General features: G+C 41.7%; 1 protein-coding gene across 1 annotated transcript in view; it reads right to left on the reverse strand.

Moving 5' to 3' along the window:
• LOC134824605 (septin-2-like) overlaps window positions 1–20,032 on the reverse strand; it is a 99,557-nt gene that overhangs the window by 9,805 nt on the left and 69,720 nt on the right. The window contains exons 5-8 of the mRNA XM_063836529.1: window positions 18,813–18,919; window positions 16,908–17,017; window positions 14,914–15,039; window positions 13,407–13,529 (exon numbers count right to left, since the gene is read on the reverse strand). Coding sequence (XP_063692599.1) covers window positions 13,407–13,529; window positions 14,914–15,039; window positions 16,908–17,017; window positions 18,813–18,919 — 466 coding nt within the window. The remainder of the gene's footprint in view (window positions 1–13,406; window positions 13,530–14,913; window positions 15,040–16,907; window positions 17,018–18,812; window positions 18,920–20,032) is intronic.

The raw sequence follows: 20,032 nt of genomic DNA on the forward strand, positions 1-20,032 counted from the left end.
GTAATTTAAATGGGTAGTACCGGTCCCAAACCATCAGGAAAATCAAGTTTCGACTTCCCAACCCACTCAAGCCACTCCCAGGGGCCACGCCCATCCCAAAATAGCTGAAATCCAGGTAAAATCAAGATTGAAAATCTTTACCCCTGTAGGGGATTTATGTTCCGGGGTATTTTGAACAAGTTTAGGTGGTTAAATAGTTAGTACCTGTACCAAACCATCAAGTTTCGACCTCCCAACCCACTCAGGCCACTCCTAGGAAGAATGCACAACTATTTGTAGGGGATTTGAAAACCGTGTCAAATCCCCTACAAATCCAGACTGAGAATCTTTACCCCTGTAGGGGATTTATGTTCCGGGGTATTTGGAACAGGTTTAGGGGTTTAAATAGTTAGTACCTGTCCCAAACCATCAGAAAAATCAAGTTTCGTCCTCCCAACCCTTTCAGGCCACTCCCAGGGGCCACGCCCATCCCAAAATAGCTGAAATCCAGGTAAAATCAAGATCGAAAATCTTTACCCCTGTAGGGGATTTATGTTCCGGGGTATTTGGAACATGTTTTTGTGTAATTTAAATGGGTAGTACCTGTCCCAAACCATCAGGAAAATCAAGTTTCGACTTCCCAACCCACTCAAGCCACTCCCAGGGGCCACGCCCATCCCAAAATAGCTAAAATCCAGGTAAAATCAAGATTGAAAATCTTTACCCCTGTAGGGGATTTATGTTCCGGGGTATTTGGAACAGGTTTAGGGGTTTAAATAGTTAGTGCCTGTTCCAAACCATCAGAAAAATCAAGTTTCGACCTCCCAACCTACTCAGGCCACTCCTAGGAACAATGCACAACTATTTGTAGGGGATTTGAAAACCGTGTCAAATCCCCTACAAATCCAGACTGAGAATCTTTACCCCTGTAGGGGATTTATGTTCCGGGGTATTTGGAACAGGTTTAGGGGTTTAAATAGTTAGTACCTGTCCCAAACCATCAGAAAAATCAAGTTTCGTCCTCCCAACCCACTCAGGCCACTCCCAGGGGCCACGCCCATCCCAAAATAGCTGAAATCCAGGTAAAATCAAGATCGAAAATCTTTACCCCTGTAGGGGATTTATGTTCCGGGGTATTTGGAACATGTTTTTGTGTAATTTAAATGGGTAGTACCGGTCCCAAACCATCAGGAAAATCAAGTTTCGACTTCCCAACCCACTCAAGCCACTCGCAGGGGCCACGCCCATCCCAAAATAGCTGAAATCCAGGTAAAATCAAGATTGAAAATCTTTACCCCTGTAGGGGATTTATGTTCCGGGGTATTTTGAACAAGTTTAGGTGGTTAAATAGTTAGTACCTGTACCAAACCATCAAGTTTCGACCTCCCAACCCACTCAGGCCACTCCTAGGAAGAATGCACAACTATTTGTAGGGGATTTGAAAACCGTGTCAAATCCCCTACAAATCCAGACTGAGAATCTTTACCCCTGTAGGGGATTTATGTTCCGGGGTATTTGGAACAGGTTTAGGGGTTTAAATAGTTAGTACCTGTCCCAAACCATCAGAAAAATCAAGTTTCGTCCTCCCAACCCACTCAGGCCACTCCCAGGGGCCACGCCCATCCCAAAATAGCTGAAATCCAGGTAAAATCAAGATCGAAAATCTTTACCCCTGTAGGGGATTTATGTTCCGGGGTATTTGGAACATGTTTTTGTGTAATTTAAATGGGTAGTACCTGTCCCAAACCATCAGGAAAATCAAGTTTCGACTTCCCAACCCACTCAAGCCACTCCCAGGGGCCACGCCCATCCCAAAATAGCTAAAATCCAGGTAAAATCAAGATTGAAAATCTTTACCCCTGTAGGGGATTTATGTTCCGGGGTATTTGGAACAGGTTTAGGGGTTTAAATAGTTAGTGCCTGTTCCAAACCATCAGAAAAATCAAGTTTCGACCTCCCAACCTACTCAGGCCACTCCTAGGAACAATGCACAACTATTTGTAGGGGATTTGAAAACCGTGTCAAATCCCCTACAAATCCAGACTGAGAATCTTTACCCCTGTAGGGGATTTATGTTCCGGGGTATTTGGAACAGGTTTAGGGGTTTAAATAGTTAGTACCTGTCCCAAACCATCAGAAAAATCAAGTTTCGACCTCCCAACCTACTCAGGCCGCTCCCAGGGGCCATGCCCATCCCAAAACAACTTAAATCCAGGACAAATCAAGATTGAAAATCTTTACCCCTGTAGGGGATTTATGTTCCGGGGTATTTGGAACATGTTTTTGTGTAAAAATGGGTAGTACCTGTCCCAAACCATCAGAAAAATTAAGTTTCGACTTCCCAACCCACTCAAACCACTCCCAGGGGCCACGCCCATCCCAAAATAGCTGAAATCCAGGTAAAATCAAGATTGAAAATCTTTACCCCTGTAGGGGATTTATGTTCCAGGGTATTTGGAACAGGTTTAGGGGTTTAAATAGTTAGTGCCTGTTCCAAACCATCAGAAAAATCAAGTTTCGACCTCCCAACCTACTCAGGCCACTCCTAGGAACAATGCACAACTATTTGTAGGGGATTTGAAAACCGTGTCAAATCCCCTACAAATCCAGACTGAGAATCTTTACCCCTGTAGGGGATTTATGTTCCGGGGTATTTGGAACAGGTTTAGGGGTTTAAATAGTTAGTACCTGTCCCAAACCATCAGAAAAATCAAGTTTCGACCTCCCAACCCACTCAGGCCACTCCCAGGGGCCACGCCCATCCAAAATAGCTGAAATCCAGGTAAAATCAAGATCGAAAATCTTTACCCCTGTAGGGGATTTATGTTCCGGGGTATTTGGAACATGTTTTTGTGTAATTTAAATGGGTAGTACCTGTCCCAAACCATCAGGAAAATCAAGTTTCGACCTCCCAACCTACTCAGGCCGCTCCAGGGGCCATGCCCATCCCAAAACAACTTAAATCCAGGACAAATCAAGATTGAAAATCTTTACCCCTGTAGGGGATTTATGTTCCGGGGTATTTGGAACATGTTTTTGTGTAAAAATGGGTAGTACCTGTCCCAAACCATCAGAAAAATTAAGTTTCGACTTCCCAACCCACTCAAACCACTCCCAGGGGCCACGCCCATCCCAAAATAGCTGAAATCCAGGTAAAATCAAGATTGAAAATCTTTACCCCTGTAGGGGATTTATGTTCCAGGGTATTTGGAACAGGTTTAGGGGTTTAAATAGTTAGTGCCTGTTCCAAACCATCAGAAAAATCAAGTTTCGACCTCCCAACCTACTCAGGCCACTCCTAGGAACAATGCACAACTATTTGTAGGGGATTTGAAAACCGTGTCAAATCCCCTACAAATCCAGACTGAGAATCTTTACCCCTGTAGGGGATTTATGTTCCGGGGTATTTGGAACAGGTTTAGGGGTTTAAATAGTTAGTACCTGTCCCAAACCATCAGAAAAATCAAGTTTCGACCTCCCAACCCACTCAGGCCACTCCCAGGGGCCACGCCCATCCCAAAATAGCTGAAATCCAGGTAAAATCAAGATCGAAAATCTTTACCCCTGTAGGGGATTTATGTTCCGGGGTATTTGGAACATGTTTTTGTGTAATTTAAATGGGTAGTACCTGTCCCAAACCATCAGGAAAATCAAGTTTCGACCTCCCAACCTACTCAGGCCGCTCCCAGGGGCCATGCCCATCCCAAAACAACTTAAATCCAGGACAAATCAAGATTGAAAATCTTTACCCCTGTAGGGGATTTATGTTCCGGGGTATTTGGAACAGGTTTAGGGGTTTAAATAGTTAGTACCTGTCCCAAACCATCAGAAAAATCAAGTTTCGACCTCCCAACCTACTCAGGCCACTCCCAGGGGCCACGCCCATCCCAAAATAGCTGAAATCCAGGTAAAATCAAGATTGAAAATCGTTACCCCTGTAGGGGATTTATGTTCCGGTGTATTTGGAACAGGTTTAGGGGTTTAAATAGTTAGTACCTGTCCCAAACCATCAGAAAAATCAAGTTTCGACCTCCCAACCTACTCAGGCCACTCCCAGGGGCCACGCCCATTTCAAAATAGCTGAAATCCAGGTAAAATCAAGATTGAAAATCTTTACCCCTGTAGGGGATTTATGTTCCGGGGTATTTGGAACAGGTTTAGGGGTTTAAATAGTTAGTGCCTGTTCCAAACCATCAGAAAAATCAAGTTTCGACCTCCCAACTTACTCAGGCCACTCCTAGGAACAATGCACAACTATTTGTAGGGGATTTGAAAACCGTGTCAAATCCCCTACAAATCCAGACTGAGAATCTTTACCCCTGTAGGGGATTTATGTTCCGGGGTATTTGGAACAGGTTTAGGGGTTTAAATAGTTAGTACCTGTCCCAAACCATCAGAAAAATCAAGTTTCGTCCTCCCAACCCACTCAGGCCACTCCCAGGGGCCACGCCCATCCCAAAATAGCTGAAATCCAGGTAAAATCAAGATCGAAAATCTTTACCCCTGTAGGGGATTTATGTTCCGGGGTATTTGGAACATGTTTTTGTGTAATTTAAATGGGTAGTACCGGTCCCAAACCATCAGGAAAATCAAGTTTCGACTTCCCAACCCACTCAAGCCACTCGCAGGGGCCACGCCCATCCCAAAATAGCTGAAATCCAGGTAAAATCAAGATTGAAAATCTTTACCCCTGTAGGGGATTTATGTTCCGGGGTATTTGGAACAGGTTTAGGGGTTTAAATAGTTAGTGCCTGTTCCAAACCATCAGAAAAATCAAGTTTCGACCTCCCAACTTACTCAGGCCACTCCTAGGAACAATGCACAACTATTTGTAGGGGATTTGAAAACCGTGTCAAATCCCCTACAAATCCAGACTGAGAATCTTTACCCCTGTAGGGGATTTATGTTCCGGGGTATTTGGAACAGGTTTAGGGGTTTAAATAGTTAGTACCTGTCCCAAACCATCAGAAAAATCAAGTTTCGTCCTCCCAACCCACTCAGGCCACTCCCAGGGGCCACGCCCATCCCAAAATAGCTGAAATCCAGGTAAAATCAAGATCGAAAATCTTTACCCCTGTAGGGGATTTATGTTCCGGGGTATTTGGAACATGTTTTTGTGTAATTTAAATGGGTAGTACCTGTCCCAAACCATCAGGAAAATCAAGTTTCGACTTCCCAACCCACTCAAGCCACTCCCAGGGGCCACGCCCATCCCAAAATAGCTGAAATCCAGGTAAAATCAAGATTGAAAATCTTTACCCCTGTAGGGGATTTATGTTCCGGGGTATTTTGAACAAGTTTAGGTGGTTAAATAGTTAGTACCTGTACCAAACCATCAAGTTTCGACCTCCCAACCCACTCAGGCCACTCCTAGGAACAATGCACAACTATTTGTAGGGGATTTGAAAACCGTGTCAAATCCCCTACAAATCCAGACTGAGAATCTTTACCCTGTAGGGATTCATGTTCCGGGGTATTTGGAACATGTTTAGGTGGTTAAATAGTTAGTACCTGTACCAAACCATCAGAAAAATCAAGTTTCGACCTCCCAACCCACTCAGGCCACTCCCAGGGGCCACGCCCATCCCAAAATAGCTGAAATCCAGGTAAAATCAAGATTGAAAATCTTTACCCCTGTAGGGGATTTATGTTCCGGGGTATTTGGAACATGTTTGGGGTTTTAAATAGTTAGTACCTGTCCCAAACCATCAGAAAAATCAAGTTTCGACCTCCCAACCTACTCAGGCCGCTCCCAGGGGCCACGCCCATCCCAAAATAGCTGAAATCCAGGTAAAATCAAGATTGAAAATCTTTACCCCTGTAGGGGATTTATGTTCCAGAGTATTTGGAACATGTTTTTATGTAAAAATGGGTAGTACCTGTCCCAAACCATCAGAAAAATCAAGTTTCGACTTCCCAACCCACTCAAGCCACTCCCAGGGGCCACGCCTAACCCAGAAAAGTTACAGGGGGTGGGGTGGGGCAAAAGTAACGTTACATACGTTGTGTCTTATAGTTTATACCACCACCGTGTTTCATATTATGGACCTGTAAATTTTCAGATGGCATGCTGTAACTATTACGTTCATATGCATATAATATTAAATCACCTATATTGTTCTTTCCGGACATGCTAGACGCCCATTTATTTCAGATTACTGTAGATAGTTAATTGGTGCATCTGATCTGAAAAATTGAGGCCAAACGGATTTGAAATGACGAAGTTATCAAGTATTTTATGTATCTCGTTAACAAAATTGATTGGGTGATTATGAGATAGGACACCTTAATTGGGTTCCCTTGCAATTTAACGGGGTCGCCTTATCACCTGAACAGGTAATCCAATCACCTGATCACACGTAATTAATAAACTCGTTATGCCTCGTATCTCGGTCAAATGAGAAGCTACAACTCTCATTTTTTCAGATCGAACGTAATTTGAATGGCCAAATACAATTCCATAAAGTTTGGCTTGATCTGATAATCAAAACTATCAAATAAATGCGATAATGAACCTTCATTCGAAAAAAATTAGCATGAATATTATTTGATTTAACATATTCCTTGAATGAGTGGTGATAGTAAGTCATACCAAAAAGAATACCCCGGAACACAAATCGCATACGGTGGTAAAGATTCTCAGTCTGGGTTTTATGGGATTTTCAGATATTTTTGGATGGGCGTGGCCCAAGGGAGTGGCCTGAGTGGGCTGAAATCTTGATTTTACCTGGATTTCAGCTATTTTGGGATGAGCGTGGCCCCTGGGAGTGGCCTGAGTGGGTTGGGAGGTCGAAACTTGATTTTTATGATGGTTTGGGACAGGTACTAACTATTTAAAACCCTAAACATGTTCCAAATACCCCAGAACATAAATCCCCTACAGGGGTAAAGATTTTCGATCTTGATTTTACCTGGATTTCAGCTATTTTGGGATGGGCGTGGCCCCTGGGAGTGGCCTGAGTGGGTTGGGAGGTCGAAACTTGATTTTTCTGATGGTTTGGGACAGGTACTAACTATTTAAACCCCTAAACCTGTTCCAAATACCCCGGAACATAAATCCCCTACAGGGGTAAAGATTTTCGATCTTGATTTGACCTGGATTTCAGCTATTTTGGGATGGGCGTGGCCCCTGGGAGTGGCCTGAGTGGGTTGGGAGGTCGAAACTTGATTTTTCTGATGGTTTGGGACAGGTACTAACTATTTTAACCCCTAAACCTGTTCCAAATACCCCGGAACATAAATCCCCTACAGGGGTAAAGATTTTCGATCTTGATTTTACCTGGATTTCAGCTATTTTGGGATGGGCGTATCCCCTGGGAGTGGCCTGAGTGGGTTGGGAGGTCGAAACTTGATTTTTCTGATGGTTTGGGACAGGTACTAACTATTTAAACCCCTAAACCTGTTCCAGATACCCCGGAACATAAATCCCCTACAGGGGTAAAGATTTTCGATCTTGATTTTACCTGGATTTCAGCTATTTTGGGATGGGCGTTGCCCCTGGGAGTGGCCTGAGTGGGTTGGGAGGTCAAAACTTGATTTTTCTGATGGTTTAGGACAGGTACTAACTATTTCAACCCCTAAACCTGTTCCAAATACCCCGGAACATAAATCCCCTACAGGGGTAAAGATTTTCGATCTTGATTTTACCTGGATTTCAGCTATTTTGGGATGGGCGTGGCCCCTGGGAGTGGCCTGAGTGGGTTGGGAGGTCAAACTTGATTTTTCTGATGGTTTGAGACAGGTACTAACTATTTAAACCCCTAAACCTGTTCCAAATACCCCGGAACATAAATCCCCTACAGGGGTAAAGATTTTCGATCTTGATTTTACCTGGATTTCAGCTATTTTGGGATGGGCGTGGCCCCTGGGAGTGGCCTGAGTGGGTTGGGAGGTCAAAACTTGATTTTTCTGATGGTTTGGGACAGGTACTAACTATTTAAACCCCTAAACCTGTTCCAAATACCCGGAAACATAAATCCCCTACAGGGGTAAAGATTTTCGATCTTGATTTTACCTGGATTTCAGCTATTTTGGGATGGGCGTGGCCCCTGGGAGTGGCCTGAGTGGGTTGGGAGGTCGAAACTTGATTTTTCTGATGGTTTGGGACAGGTACTAACTATTTAAACCCCTAAACCTGTTCCAAATACCCCGAAACATAAATCCCCTACAGGGGTAAAGATTTTCGATCTTGATTTTACCTGGATTTCAGCTATTTTGGGATGGGCGTTGCCCCTGGGAGTGGCCTGAGTGGGTTGGGAGGTCAAAACTTGATTTTTTCTGATGGTTTGGGACAGGTACTAACTATTTAAACCCCTAAACCTGCTCCAAATACCCCGGAACATAAATCCCCTACAGGGGTAAAGATTTTCGATCTTGATTTTACCTGGATTTCAGCTATTTTGGGATGGGCGTGGCCCCTGGGAGTGGCCTGAGTGGGTTGGGAGGTCGAAACTTGATTTTTCTGATGGTTTGGGAAAGGTACTAACTATTTAAACCCCTAAACCTGTTCCAAATACCCCGGAACATAAATCCCCTACAGGGGTAAAGATTTTCGATCTTGATTTTACCTGGATTTCAGCTATTTTGGGATGGGCGTGGCCCCTGGGAGTGGCCTGAGTGGGTTGGGAGGTCAAAACTTGATTTTTCTGATGGTTTGGGACAGGTACTAACTATTTAAACCCCTAAACCTGTTCCAGATACCCCGAAACATAAATCCCCTACAGGGGTAAAGATTTTCGATCTTGATTTTACCTGGATTTCAGCTATTTTGGGATGGGCGTTGCCCCTGGGAGTGGCCTGAGTGGGTTGGGAGGTCAAAACTTGATTTTTCTGATGGTTTAGGACAGGTACTAACTATTTAAACCCCTAAACCTGTTCCAAATACCCCGGAACATAAATCCCCTACAGGGGTAAAGATTTTCGATCTTGATTTTACCTGGATTTCAGCTATTTTGGGATGGGCGTGGCCCCTGGGAGTGGCCTGAGTGGGTTGGGAGGTCAAAACTTGATTTTTCTGATGGTTTGGGACAGGTACTAACTATTTAAACCCCTAAACCTGTTCCAAATACCCCGGAACATAAATCCCCTACAGGGGTAAAGATTTTCGATCTTGATTTTACCTGGATTTCAGCTATTTTGGGATGGGCGTGGCCCCTGGGAGTGGCCTGAATGGGTTGGGAGGTCAAAACTTGATTTTTCTGATGGTTTGGGACAGGTACTAACTATTTAAACCCCTAAACCTGTTCCAGATACCCCGAAACATAAATCCCCTACAGGGGTAAAGATTTTCGATCTTGATTTTACCTGGATTTCAGCTATTTTGGGATGGGCGTTGCCCCTGGGAGTGGCCTGAGTGGGTTGGGAGGTCAAAACTTGATTTTTCTGATGGTTTAGGACAGATACTAACTATTTAAACCCCTAAACCTGTTCCAAATACCCCGGAACATAAATCCCCTACAGGGGTAAAGATTTTCGATCTTGATTTTACCTGGATTTCAGCTATTTTGGGATGGGCGTGGCCCCTGGGAGTGGCCTGAGTGGGTTGGGAGGTCAAAACTTGATTTTTCTGATGGTTTGGGACAGGTACTAACTATTTAAACCCCTAAACCTGTTCCAAATACCCCGGAACATAAATCCCCTACAGGGGTAAAGATTTTCGATCTTGATTTTACCTGGATTTCAGCTATTTTGGGATGGGCGTGGCCCCTGGGAGTGGCCTGAGTGGGTTGGGAGGTCAAAACTTAATTTTTCTGATGGTTTGGGACAGGTACTAACTATTTAAACCCCTAAACCTGCTCCAAATACCCCGGAACATAAATCCCCTACAGGGGTAAAGATTTTCGATCTTGATTTTACCTGGATTTCAGCTATTTTGGGATGGGCGTGGCCCCTGGGAGTGGCCTGAGTGGGTTGGGAGGTCAAAACTTGATTTTTCTGATGGTTTGGGACAGGTACTAACTATTTAAACCCCTAAACCTGTTCCAAATACCCCGGAACTCCGGAACATAAATCCCCTACAGGGGTAAAGATTTTCGATCTTGATTTTACCTGGATTTCAGCTATTTTGGGATGGGCGTGGCCCCTGGGAGTGGCCTGAGTGGGTTGGGAGGTCAAAACTTGATTTTTCTGATGGTTTGGGACAGGTACTAACTATTTAAACCCCTAAACCTGTTCCAAATACCCCGGAACATAAATCCCCTACAGGGGTAAAGATTTTCGATCTTGATTTTACCTGGATTTCAGCTATTTTGGGATGGGCGTGGCCCCTGGGAGTGGCCTGAGTGGGTTGGGAGGTCAAAACTTAATTTTTCTGATGGTTTGGGACAGGTACTAACTATTTAAACCCCTAAACCTGCTCCAAATACCCCGGAACATAAATCCCCTACAGGGGTAAAGATTTTCGATCTTGATTTTACCTGGATTTCAGCTATTTTGGGATGGGCGTGGCCCCTGGGAGTGGCCTGAGTGGGTTGGGAGGTCAAAACTTGATTTTTCTGATGGTTTGGGACAGGTACTAACTATTTAAACCCCTAAACCTGTTCCAAATACCCCGGAACATAAATCCCCTACAGGGGTAAAGATTTTCGATCTTGATTTTACCTGGATTTCAGCTATTTTGGGATGGGCGTGGCCCCTGGGAGTGGCCTGAGTGGGTTGGGAGGTCAAAACTTGATTTTTCTGATGGTTTGGGACAGGTACTAACTATTTAAACCCCTAAACCTGTTCCAAATACCCCGGAACATAAATCCCCTACAGGGGTAAAGATTTTCGATCTTGATTTTACCTGGATTTCAGCTATTTTGGGATGGGCGTGGCCCCTGGGAGTGGCCTGAGTGGGTTGGGAGGTCAAAACTTGATTTTTCTGATGGTTTGGGACAGGTACTAACTATTTAAACCCCTAAACCTGTTCCAGATACCCCGAAACATAAATCCCCTACAGGGGTAAAGATTTTCGATCTTGATTTTACCTGGATTTCAGCTATTTTGGGATGGGCGTTGCCCCTGGGAGTGGCCTGAGTGGGTTGGGAGGTCAAAACTTGATTTTTCTGATGGTTTAGGACAGATACTAACTATTTAAACCCCTAAACCTGCTCCAAATACCCCGGAACATAAATCCCCTACAGGGGTAAAGATTTTCGATCTTGATTTTACCTGGATTTCAGCTATTTTGGGATGGGCGTGGCCCCTGGGAGTGGCCTGAGTGGGTTGGGAGGTCAAAACTTGATTTTTCTGATGGTTTGGGACAGGTACTAACTATTTAAACCCCTAAACCTGTTCCAAATACCCCGGAACTCCGGAACATAAATCCCCTACAGGGGTAAAGATTTTCGATCTTGATTTTACCTGGATTTCAGCTATTTTGGGATGGGCGTGGCCCCTGGGAGTGGCCTGAGTGGGTTGGGAGGTCAAAACTTGATTTTTCTGATGGTTTGGGACAGGTACTAACTATTTAAACCCCTAAACCTGTTCCAAATACCCCGGAACATAAATCCCCTACAGGGGTAAAGATTTTCGATCTTGATTTTACCTGGATTTCAGCTATTTTGGGATGGGCGTGGCCCCTGGGAGTGGCCTGAGTGGGTTGGGAGGTCAAAACTTAATTTTTCTGATGGTTTGGGACAGGTACTAACTATTTAAACCCCTAAACCTGCTCCAAATACCCCGGAACATAAATCCCCTACAGGGGTAAAGATTTTCGATCTTGATTTTACCTGGATTTCAGCTATTTTGGGATGGGCGTGGCCCCTGGGAGTGGCCTGAGTGGGTTGGGAGGTCAAAACTTGATTTTTCTGATGGTTTGGGACAGGTACTAACTATTTAAACCCCTAAACCTGTTCCAAATACCCCGGAACATAAATCCCCTACAGGGGTAAAGATTTTCGATCTTGATTTTACCTGGATTTCAGCTATTTTGGGATGGGCGTGGCCCCTGGGAGTGGCCTGAGTGGGTTGGGAGGTCAAAACTTGATTTTTCTGATGGTTTGGGACAGGTACTAACTATTTAAACCCCTAAACCTGTTCCAAATACCCCGGAACATAAATCCCCTACAGGGGTAAAGATTTTCGATCTTGATTTTACCTGGATTTCAGCTATTTTGGGATGGGCGTGGCCCCTGGGAGTGGCCTGAGTGGGTTGGGAGGTCAAAACTTAATTTTTCTGATGGTTTGGGACAGGTACTAACTATTTAAACCCCTAAACCTGCTCCAAATACCCCGGAACATAAATCCCCTACAGGGGTAAAGATTTTCGATCTTGATTTTACCTGGATTTCAGCTATTTTGGGATGGGCGTGGCCCCTGGGAGTGGCCTGAGTGGGTTGGGAGGTCAAAACTTGATTTTTCTGATGGTTTGGGACAGGTACTAACTATTTAAACCCCTAAACCTGTTCCAAATACCCCGGAACATAAATCCCCTACAGGGGTAAAGATTTTCGATCTTGATTTTACCTGGATTTCAGCTATTTTGGGATGGGCGTGGCCCCTGGGAGTGGCCTGAGTGGGTTGGGAGGTCAAAACTTGATTTTTCTGATGGTTTGGGACAGGTACTAACTATTTAAACCCCTAAACCTGTTCCAAATACCCCGGAACATAAATCCCCTACAGGGGTAAAGATTTTCGATCTTGATTTTACCTGGATTTCAGCTATTTTGGGATGGGCGTGGCCCCTGGGAGTGGCCTGAGTGGGTTGGGAGGTCAAAACTTAATTTTTCTGATGGTTTGGGACAGGTACTAACTATTTAAACCCCTAAACCTGCTCCAAATACCCCGGAACATAAATCCCCTACAGGGGTAAAGATTTTCGATCTTGATTTTACCTGGATTTCAGCTATTTTGGGATGGGCGTGGCCCCTGGGAGTGGCCTGAGTGGGTTGGGAGGTCAAAACTTGATTTTTCTGATGGTTTGGGACAGGTACTAACTATTTAAACCCCTAAACCTGTTCCAAATACCCCGGAACATAAATCCCCTACAGGGGTAAAGATTTTCGATCTTGATTTTACCTGGATTTCAGCTATTTTGGGATGGGCGTGGCCCCTGGGAGTGGCCTGAGTGGGTTGGGAGGTCAAAACTTGATTTTTCTGATGGTTTGGGACAGGTACTAACTATTTAAACCCCTAAACCTGTTCCAAATACCCCGGAACATAAATCCCCTACAAGCGTCAAATCCCATACAAATCCCCTACAAAAATCAAGGAAACGTGCTCTCTATGACATTCATCCAGGGGGTGTTTTCTTGGTTTATTGTGGCACTGCCCCGTCTTGAAATTTGCATATCATTTAAAACTAACACGCAGCATGATCAGTCTAAACTCTTACTTTATATAGATTCTAGCGCATTGCAGATATTTAGGTCTTTTCAACATTTTATAATTGTAATATGTAACAGCAATAAATTAAGCTTTAATAACAGCACTTTTAAGATCCTTACCTCAAAGCACTCCTCAACAATTGCAGTTCCGTTAACAGTGAGATCAGTTAGTTCTATTTGATAATACCACTCCTTAACCAGATCTGTGTACTGGTAACTTTCATCTGCTGTAGCATTTAATTCCTGAAATTATTTGTATTTGTATCATATATTGCATGAATTAAACGAAATCAAAGATATATCTGCATGCAACAGATGTTGGGAAAATCTGTTTCAAGGGTACAGTTTACCACATTAAGGTATTTTTATGAATCATTTTTGTCTGTAAGATCCTGTTTTATAATAATAATAATGTATCAGATGCTATCTTAGAGTAGGTGTTCTCCTGCACATTTTCAGTATCGATATGGTGAAAATACTTAGCAAGCTGCAATCTGCAATCTGAGGGTCATCGCAGCCTTTACAGTAGACTATAAGGTCATCATTTTCCTATATTTAATGCTACAGAACCTATATTTAATGCTACAGAACGATAGTTTTAAACTGTTTTCACAACTACAATACATACAAAAATGTATGGAGGATGTACCTAGTATGTACCTAGTATGTACCTATAGTATGTACCTAGTATGTACCTATAGTATGTACCTAGTATGTACCTTACCATTCTGACCTATGGAAGTGAGATGTGGGGCACGACTCAAGTGCAGACAAGAAGATTGGAGTCTTTCCATCAGTGCTGCTTACGCGGAATCCTGGGGGTGGGGTGGTTCCATCGAGTAAGAAATGAAGATGTTTTAAGAAGGGCTTCAATAACTGCTCTTACTGACATAATAGCAACAAAACGGCTACGTTGGTTTGGACATGTCAGTAGAATGCCTGAAGATCGGTTACCTAACTATCTACTTGAATGGAAACCCAAGCATGGGAAACGATCAAGAGGCAGGCCTAGGAAGAGCTTAAATGATGTATTTATTGAAGATGCTGAGCAGAGATTGGATCGTAATGGACTCACGATTGATTGTATGAGAAGATTGGCTGCAGATCGAAAAGGATGGAGAAATATTACCCGCCGAAGTTGTATAATACAAAGTAATGACGCAGATGACGCAGACTAATCCTTTTGGATGGAGATCTCGCCATGTAACATGTAATGTAGTATGTACCTATAGTATGTACCTATAGTACTTACCTTTAAAGGATATATGATCAGTTATGTTTTATAATTCTCATGGTTCATTATCATATTATAATCATTCTCATTGCATTATTTATGTCATCACTTCAAGAACAGGATAAAACTAAGGAATCAATTTTCCCTTTTAGAGTAGATATTCGTTGGATGTCTCTCGCCACATCTTAAAATAATTAGGAAATTTTGCCAGAAACAGCCCTGGAAAAATAACTGCTAATACGTGATGATTTTTGATAAAGATTTGATTTGAAACTTTTATGTAAATAGTACATTTACAATACAACAATGGAATAAAAGAAAGAAACAACATCATGAAGCATGACGTACTAAGGTAAAAAGTTTAACAGTAAGAAAAGTACAACAATTACTAACGAGTAACCCGTCAAGTTTTGTAGTATTCTGGTCTCTTCGTCCACATAGCTCAATACTGAACACTTGGCTCACTGCACCTTTTGCAGACAGACTGTCTAGTACGGTATCAGCTGTACTCGGATCAGGCTGAAATATAGTCACGTGATATTATAGGGAGCAGGTTGAAATATAGTCACGTGATTTTATAGGGAGCAGGTTGAAATGGTCACGTGATATTAAAGGGAGCAGGTTGAAATATAGTCACGTGATATTATAGGAGCAGGTTGAAATGGTCACGTGATATTATAGGGAGCAGGTTGAAATGGTCACGTGATATTATGGGGAGCAGGTTGAAATGGTCACATGATATTATAGGAGCAGGTTGAAATGGTCACGTGATATTATAGGGAGCAGGCTGAAATATAGTCACGTGATATTATAGGAGCAGGTTGAAATGGTCACGTGATATTATAGGGAGCAGGTTGAAATGGTCACGTGATTTTATGGGGAGCAGGTTGAAATGGTCACGTGATATTATGGGGAGTAGGTTGAAATAGTCACGTGATATTATGGGGAGTAGGTTGAAATGGTCACGTGATATTATAGGGAGCAGGTTGAAATGGTCACGTGATATTATGGGGAGCAGGTTGAAATGGTCACATGATATTATAGGAGCAGGTTGAAATGGTCACGTGATATTATAAGGAGCAGGTTGAAATGGTCACGTGATATTATGGGGAGTAGGTTGAAATGGTCACATGATATTATAGGGAGCAGGTTGAAATGGTCACGTGATATTATAGGGAGCAGGTTGAAATGGTCACGTGATATTAAAGGGAGCAGGTTGAAATGGTCACATGATATTATAGGGAGCAGGTTGAAATGGTCACGTGATATTAAAGGGAGCAGGTTGAAATGGTCACGTGATATTAAAGGGAGCAGGTTGAAATGTCAAATGATATTATAGGGAGCAGGTTGAAATGGTCACGTGATATTAAAGGGAGCAGGTTGAAATGGTCACGTGATATTATAGGGAGCAGGTTGAAATATAGTCACGTGATATTAAAGGGGAGCAGGTTGAAATGGTCACGTGTTTTTAAAGGGAGCAGGTTGAAATGGTCACGTGATATTATAGGGAGCAGGTTGAAATGGTCACGTGATATTATAGGGAGCAGGTTGAAATGGTCACATGATTTTATAGGGAGCAGGCTGAAATATAGTCACGTGATTTTATAAGGAGCAGGTTGAAATGGTCACGTGATATTATAGGGAGCAGGCTGAAATATAGTCACGTGATATTATAGGGAGCAGGCTGAAATGGTCACGTGATTTTAAAGGGAGCAGGTTGAATGATGAAGGTAGTCGTGTTGGTCGCCATTACTTACTAGCAACATAATTTCCAATATGTGAGTTCTGGACAGTGCGGACAGTTGAACGAATGATTCACAGAAACACAGCAGAACAAAGTAATGACATGTTATTCGTTGTTAGAGGTAAATTAGGTGTTAACCAGCCTAGCCTATGATGTGTCCGTGAAATAGGTTTATACTGCAACTGTATAGGTTACTGTGAACGAGCACAGTAACCATGTACTAACAAGGTCCCCATACGTCCGCATGTAACGTGTGTTTGAATTATTCAAATACCCTGAGTGTCGAACAATACTGTCAACCCCTCGTTACCACATTTGGCTGGATAACAAGTATGCCGTGGCCTGGTAACTGGGCCTGTTTAAGTGGTTTACGGTGTAATTTAGGGGTAACAGTAATGTGTAATTTAGGGGTAACACTTAACAGGGTCGGGACACACAGTGTGTTCTTCAGTGAAGCAATGGGAAAATGGCTAAAAGGTATTGTGTAGATTGCGGGAAGTGGCCGGTGGTGGTATAAGATGTAGGAGTTATAAGGTATAAGTTACCTATAAGGTACCACCTATAAGGTACCACCTATAAGGTACCACCTATAAGGTACCACCTATAAGGTACTTATAAGGTATTTATACCTAGTAAACGGTACCTGCATGAGTCTTTTGTAGCCGAGACCCAGAATTCCCTGCCATAATGTAGGCGAAACAAAGAAGTTTGAGGAAGATGTTATCAGAGCGACATCGACAATGCCACTACCACCTGAGATAATGGGAGGTTAGTTAGAGGTAATTTAGAGGTGAGTTAGAGGTTAATTTTAGGTCCAAAGTTAGAGGTAAGTTAGAGGTAAGTTAGAGGTAAGTTAGAGGTAAGTTAGAGATAAGTTAGAGGTAAGTTAGAGGTAAGTTAGAAGTTAGTTAGAGGTAAGTTAGAGGTTAGTTAGAGGTAAGTTAGAGGTAAGTTAGAGGTAAGTTAGAGGTTAGTTAGAGGTAAGTTAGAGGTTAGTTAGAGGTAAGTTAGAGGTAAGTTAGAGGTAAGTTAGAGGTTAGTTAGAGGTAATTTAGAGATAAGTTAGAGGTAATTTAGAGGTAAGTTATAGGTTAATTTTAGGTCCAAAGTTAGAGGTAAGTTAGAGGTAATTTAGAGATAAGTTAGAGGTAAGTTAGAGGTGAGTTAGAGGTTAGTTAGAGGTTAAAAGTAAGAGGTAAGTTAGAGGTAAGTTAGAGGTAAGTTAGAGGTAAGTTAGAGATAAGTTAGAGGTAAGTTAGAGATAAGTTAGAGGTAAGTTAGAGGTTAGTTAGAGGTAAGTTAGAGGTAAGTTAGAGGTTAGTTAGAGGTAAGTAAGAGGTAAGTTAGAGATAAGTTAGAGGTTAGTTAGAGGTAAGTTAGAGGTTAGTTAGAGGTAAGTAAGAGGTAAGTTAGAGGTAAGTTAGAGGTTAGTTAGAGGCAATTTAGAGATAAGTTAGAGGTAAGTTAGAGGTAAGTTAGAGGTGAGTTAGAGGTTAGTTAGAGGTTAAAAGTAAGATGTAAGTTAGAGGTAAGTTAGAGGTAAGTTAGAGGTAAGTTAGAGATAAGTTAGAGGTAAGTTAGAGGTTAGTTAGAGGTAAGTTAGAGGTTAGTTAGAGGTAAGTTAGAGGTAAGTTAGAGGTAAGTTAGAGTTTAGTTAGAGGTAATTTAGAGATAAGTTAGAGGTAATTTAGAGGTAAGTTATAGGTTAATTTTAGGTAAGTTAGAGGTAAGTTAGAGGTAAGTTAGAGGTAAGTTAGAGGTAAGTTAGAGGTAAGTTAGAGGTAAGTTAGAGGTAAGTTAGAGGTAAGTTAGAGGTAAGTTAGAGGTAAGTTAGAGGTTAGTTAGAGGTAATTTAGAGATAAGTTAGAGGTAATTTAGAGGTAATTTAGGGATAAGTTAGAGGTAAGTTAGAGGTAAGTTAGAGGTAAGTTAGAGATAAGTTAGAGGTAAGCTAGAGATAAGTTAGAGGTAAGTTAGAGGTAATTTAGAGGTAAGTTAGAGGTAATTTAGAGGTTTAAAGTTAGAGATAAGTTAGAGGTTAAGTTAGAGGTAATTTAGAGGTAAGTTAGAGATAAGTTAGAGGTGAGTTAGAGGTAAGTTAGAGGTAAGTTAGAGATAAGTTAGAGTTATTAATTGGGATATAGTAAAGTTAATCGGACTAATCAGAAGAATATAAGAATATATCGTTTTTAAGATAATGAATACTGCAAGTCGTAAACAGTACAATGTATTGCATATTGCATATTATATATATACCGCGATGAAGCTAAATTAGTTTAACGCTTATATACATGTATAAAAGCTGAAAGTAATAGTAATCGTTAGTTGATATCTAGATCCTTTCTAATTTGCTGTCACAATGTAACGTTGTGTCACAACACATACATTTATATTATGATGAATCATCAAATCGGGGTTTGCAGTAAATCGAGGTTTTTTGTTTACATTGCATTGTGTATGTTAAGCCCTATTTGGGGGAAGGAGATGGCTGCGGTAAATCGGGGTTTGCGGTAAATCGGGGTTTTACTATACAAATTGAAATACTCACAGGTTTCACAGAACATAAAGATATCACTAGCGAAGTATCCCTGCCAAGTGCCATTAAAGTACTGAACTTTTATACTTTTATCAGGACTTCCTTTGAATGAAGTAGATCTGAAATATTGGAAAATAAGCTATTAAAATTATGAGAGCTGTCATGTGAATAATTTCAGTTTCAAGAGCCACCCATAAAACAATTGGAGATGATGCAGATGGGCGATGTTTTACTGTATTTAGAAACTCGATATGTAAGCATCCATCTCGATAAGTAAATATTAATCGGCGCGGCGTCGTTGTGTACCCCTGAAACCTCCCACTTCCTCCTTAATTTCACCTACAACTGGTTACTGGCGCCACTGGTTACTGGCGCCACTGTCAGCGCTATTAACATCATGATTATACATTGCATCTTAGTGTGGCAATAAATGCAATCATTACAATAATCAGACGGCTGTACTTATTCATGGTTAAACTCATGCGATAAGAATTTCATTTGTCATGTTAGATCATTGATTTTCCGATTATCATGGGATTCAAATTAGCACCACTTGTTAAATTTAGAGTTCTGTGTTACACATTTGCATTACCAGTATAATTAATATCAAAGTAAGATAATTATATCAGAATAATTTACGGGTTATCTACGCATGTAGCTCCAAATCATTACGGAATAAGAATGGAATTAGGGAGGTCTGATTTAAGACACTCATTATTTATTCATTATTCATTATTCATTATACCTGTTCATTATTCATTAATACCACACTGCGAATAATAGAATTTCAATAATGTTAAACGGCTATAATGGCAGACGCATATATACAGATCTTTGATATTGATCTTTAAATTTCACTAGCAGCATGGATATCAAGGATAATATATAAACCTTATTCAGATCTGACATTTAGGAATCATGATAATTTAAAAAGAACCTGCCTGTTAAAGTAATAAGTCGCCTCTATTTAATTTGTTAGCTAAATTTTCACTCGCAGGTCATCTGTTCTCACAAAATCAAGCTAGGGGACGTCGAAAATTGTATCAAATATCTTTATAAAGGAGCAAGGTAGGAAAACGTTCCGTATCTTGCAGCCATATTATTATATAATATATTCTATTCGAAACCAAAACTCATATTCGAAACTAATACATATGTAGTCAAAAAACGAACTTTTTCTATTTTCTATTAATCTGAGTCTACATGAGTTACTTGTTCACATTGGAGTTAAG

This window comes from Bolinopsis microptera, chromosome 12, assembly GCF_026151205.1.
Source record: "Bolinopsis microptera isolate Bmic1 chromosome 12, MBARI_Bmic_1.0, whole genome shotgun sequence".
Lineage (NCBI taxonomy): Eukaryota > Metazoa > Ctenophora > Tentaculata > Lobata > Bolinopsidae > Bolinopsis > Bolinopsis microptera.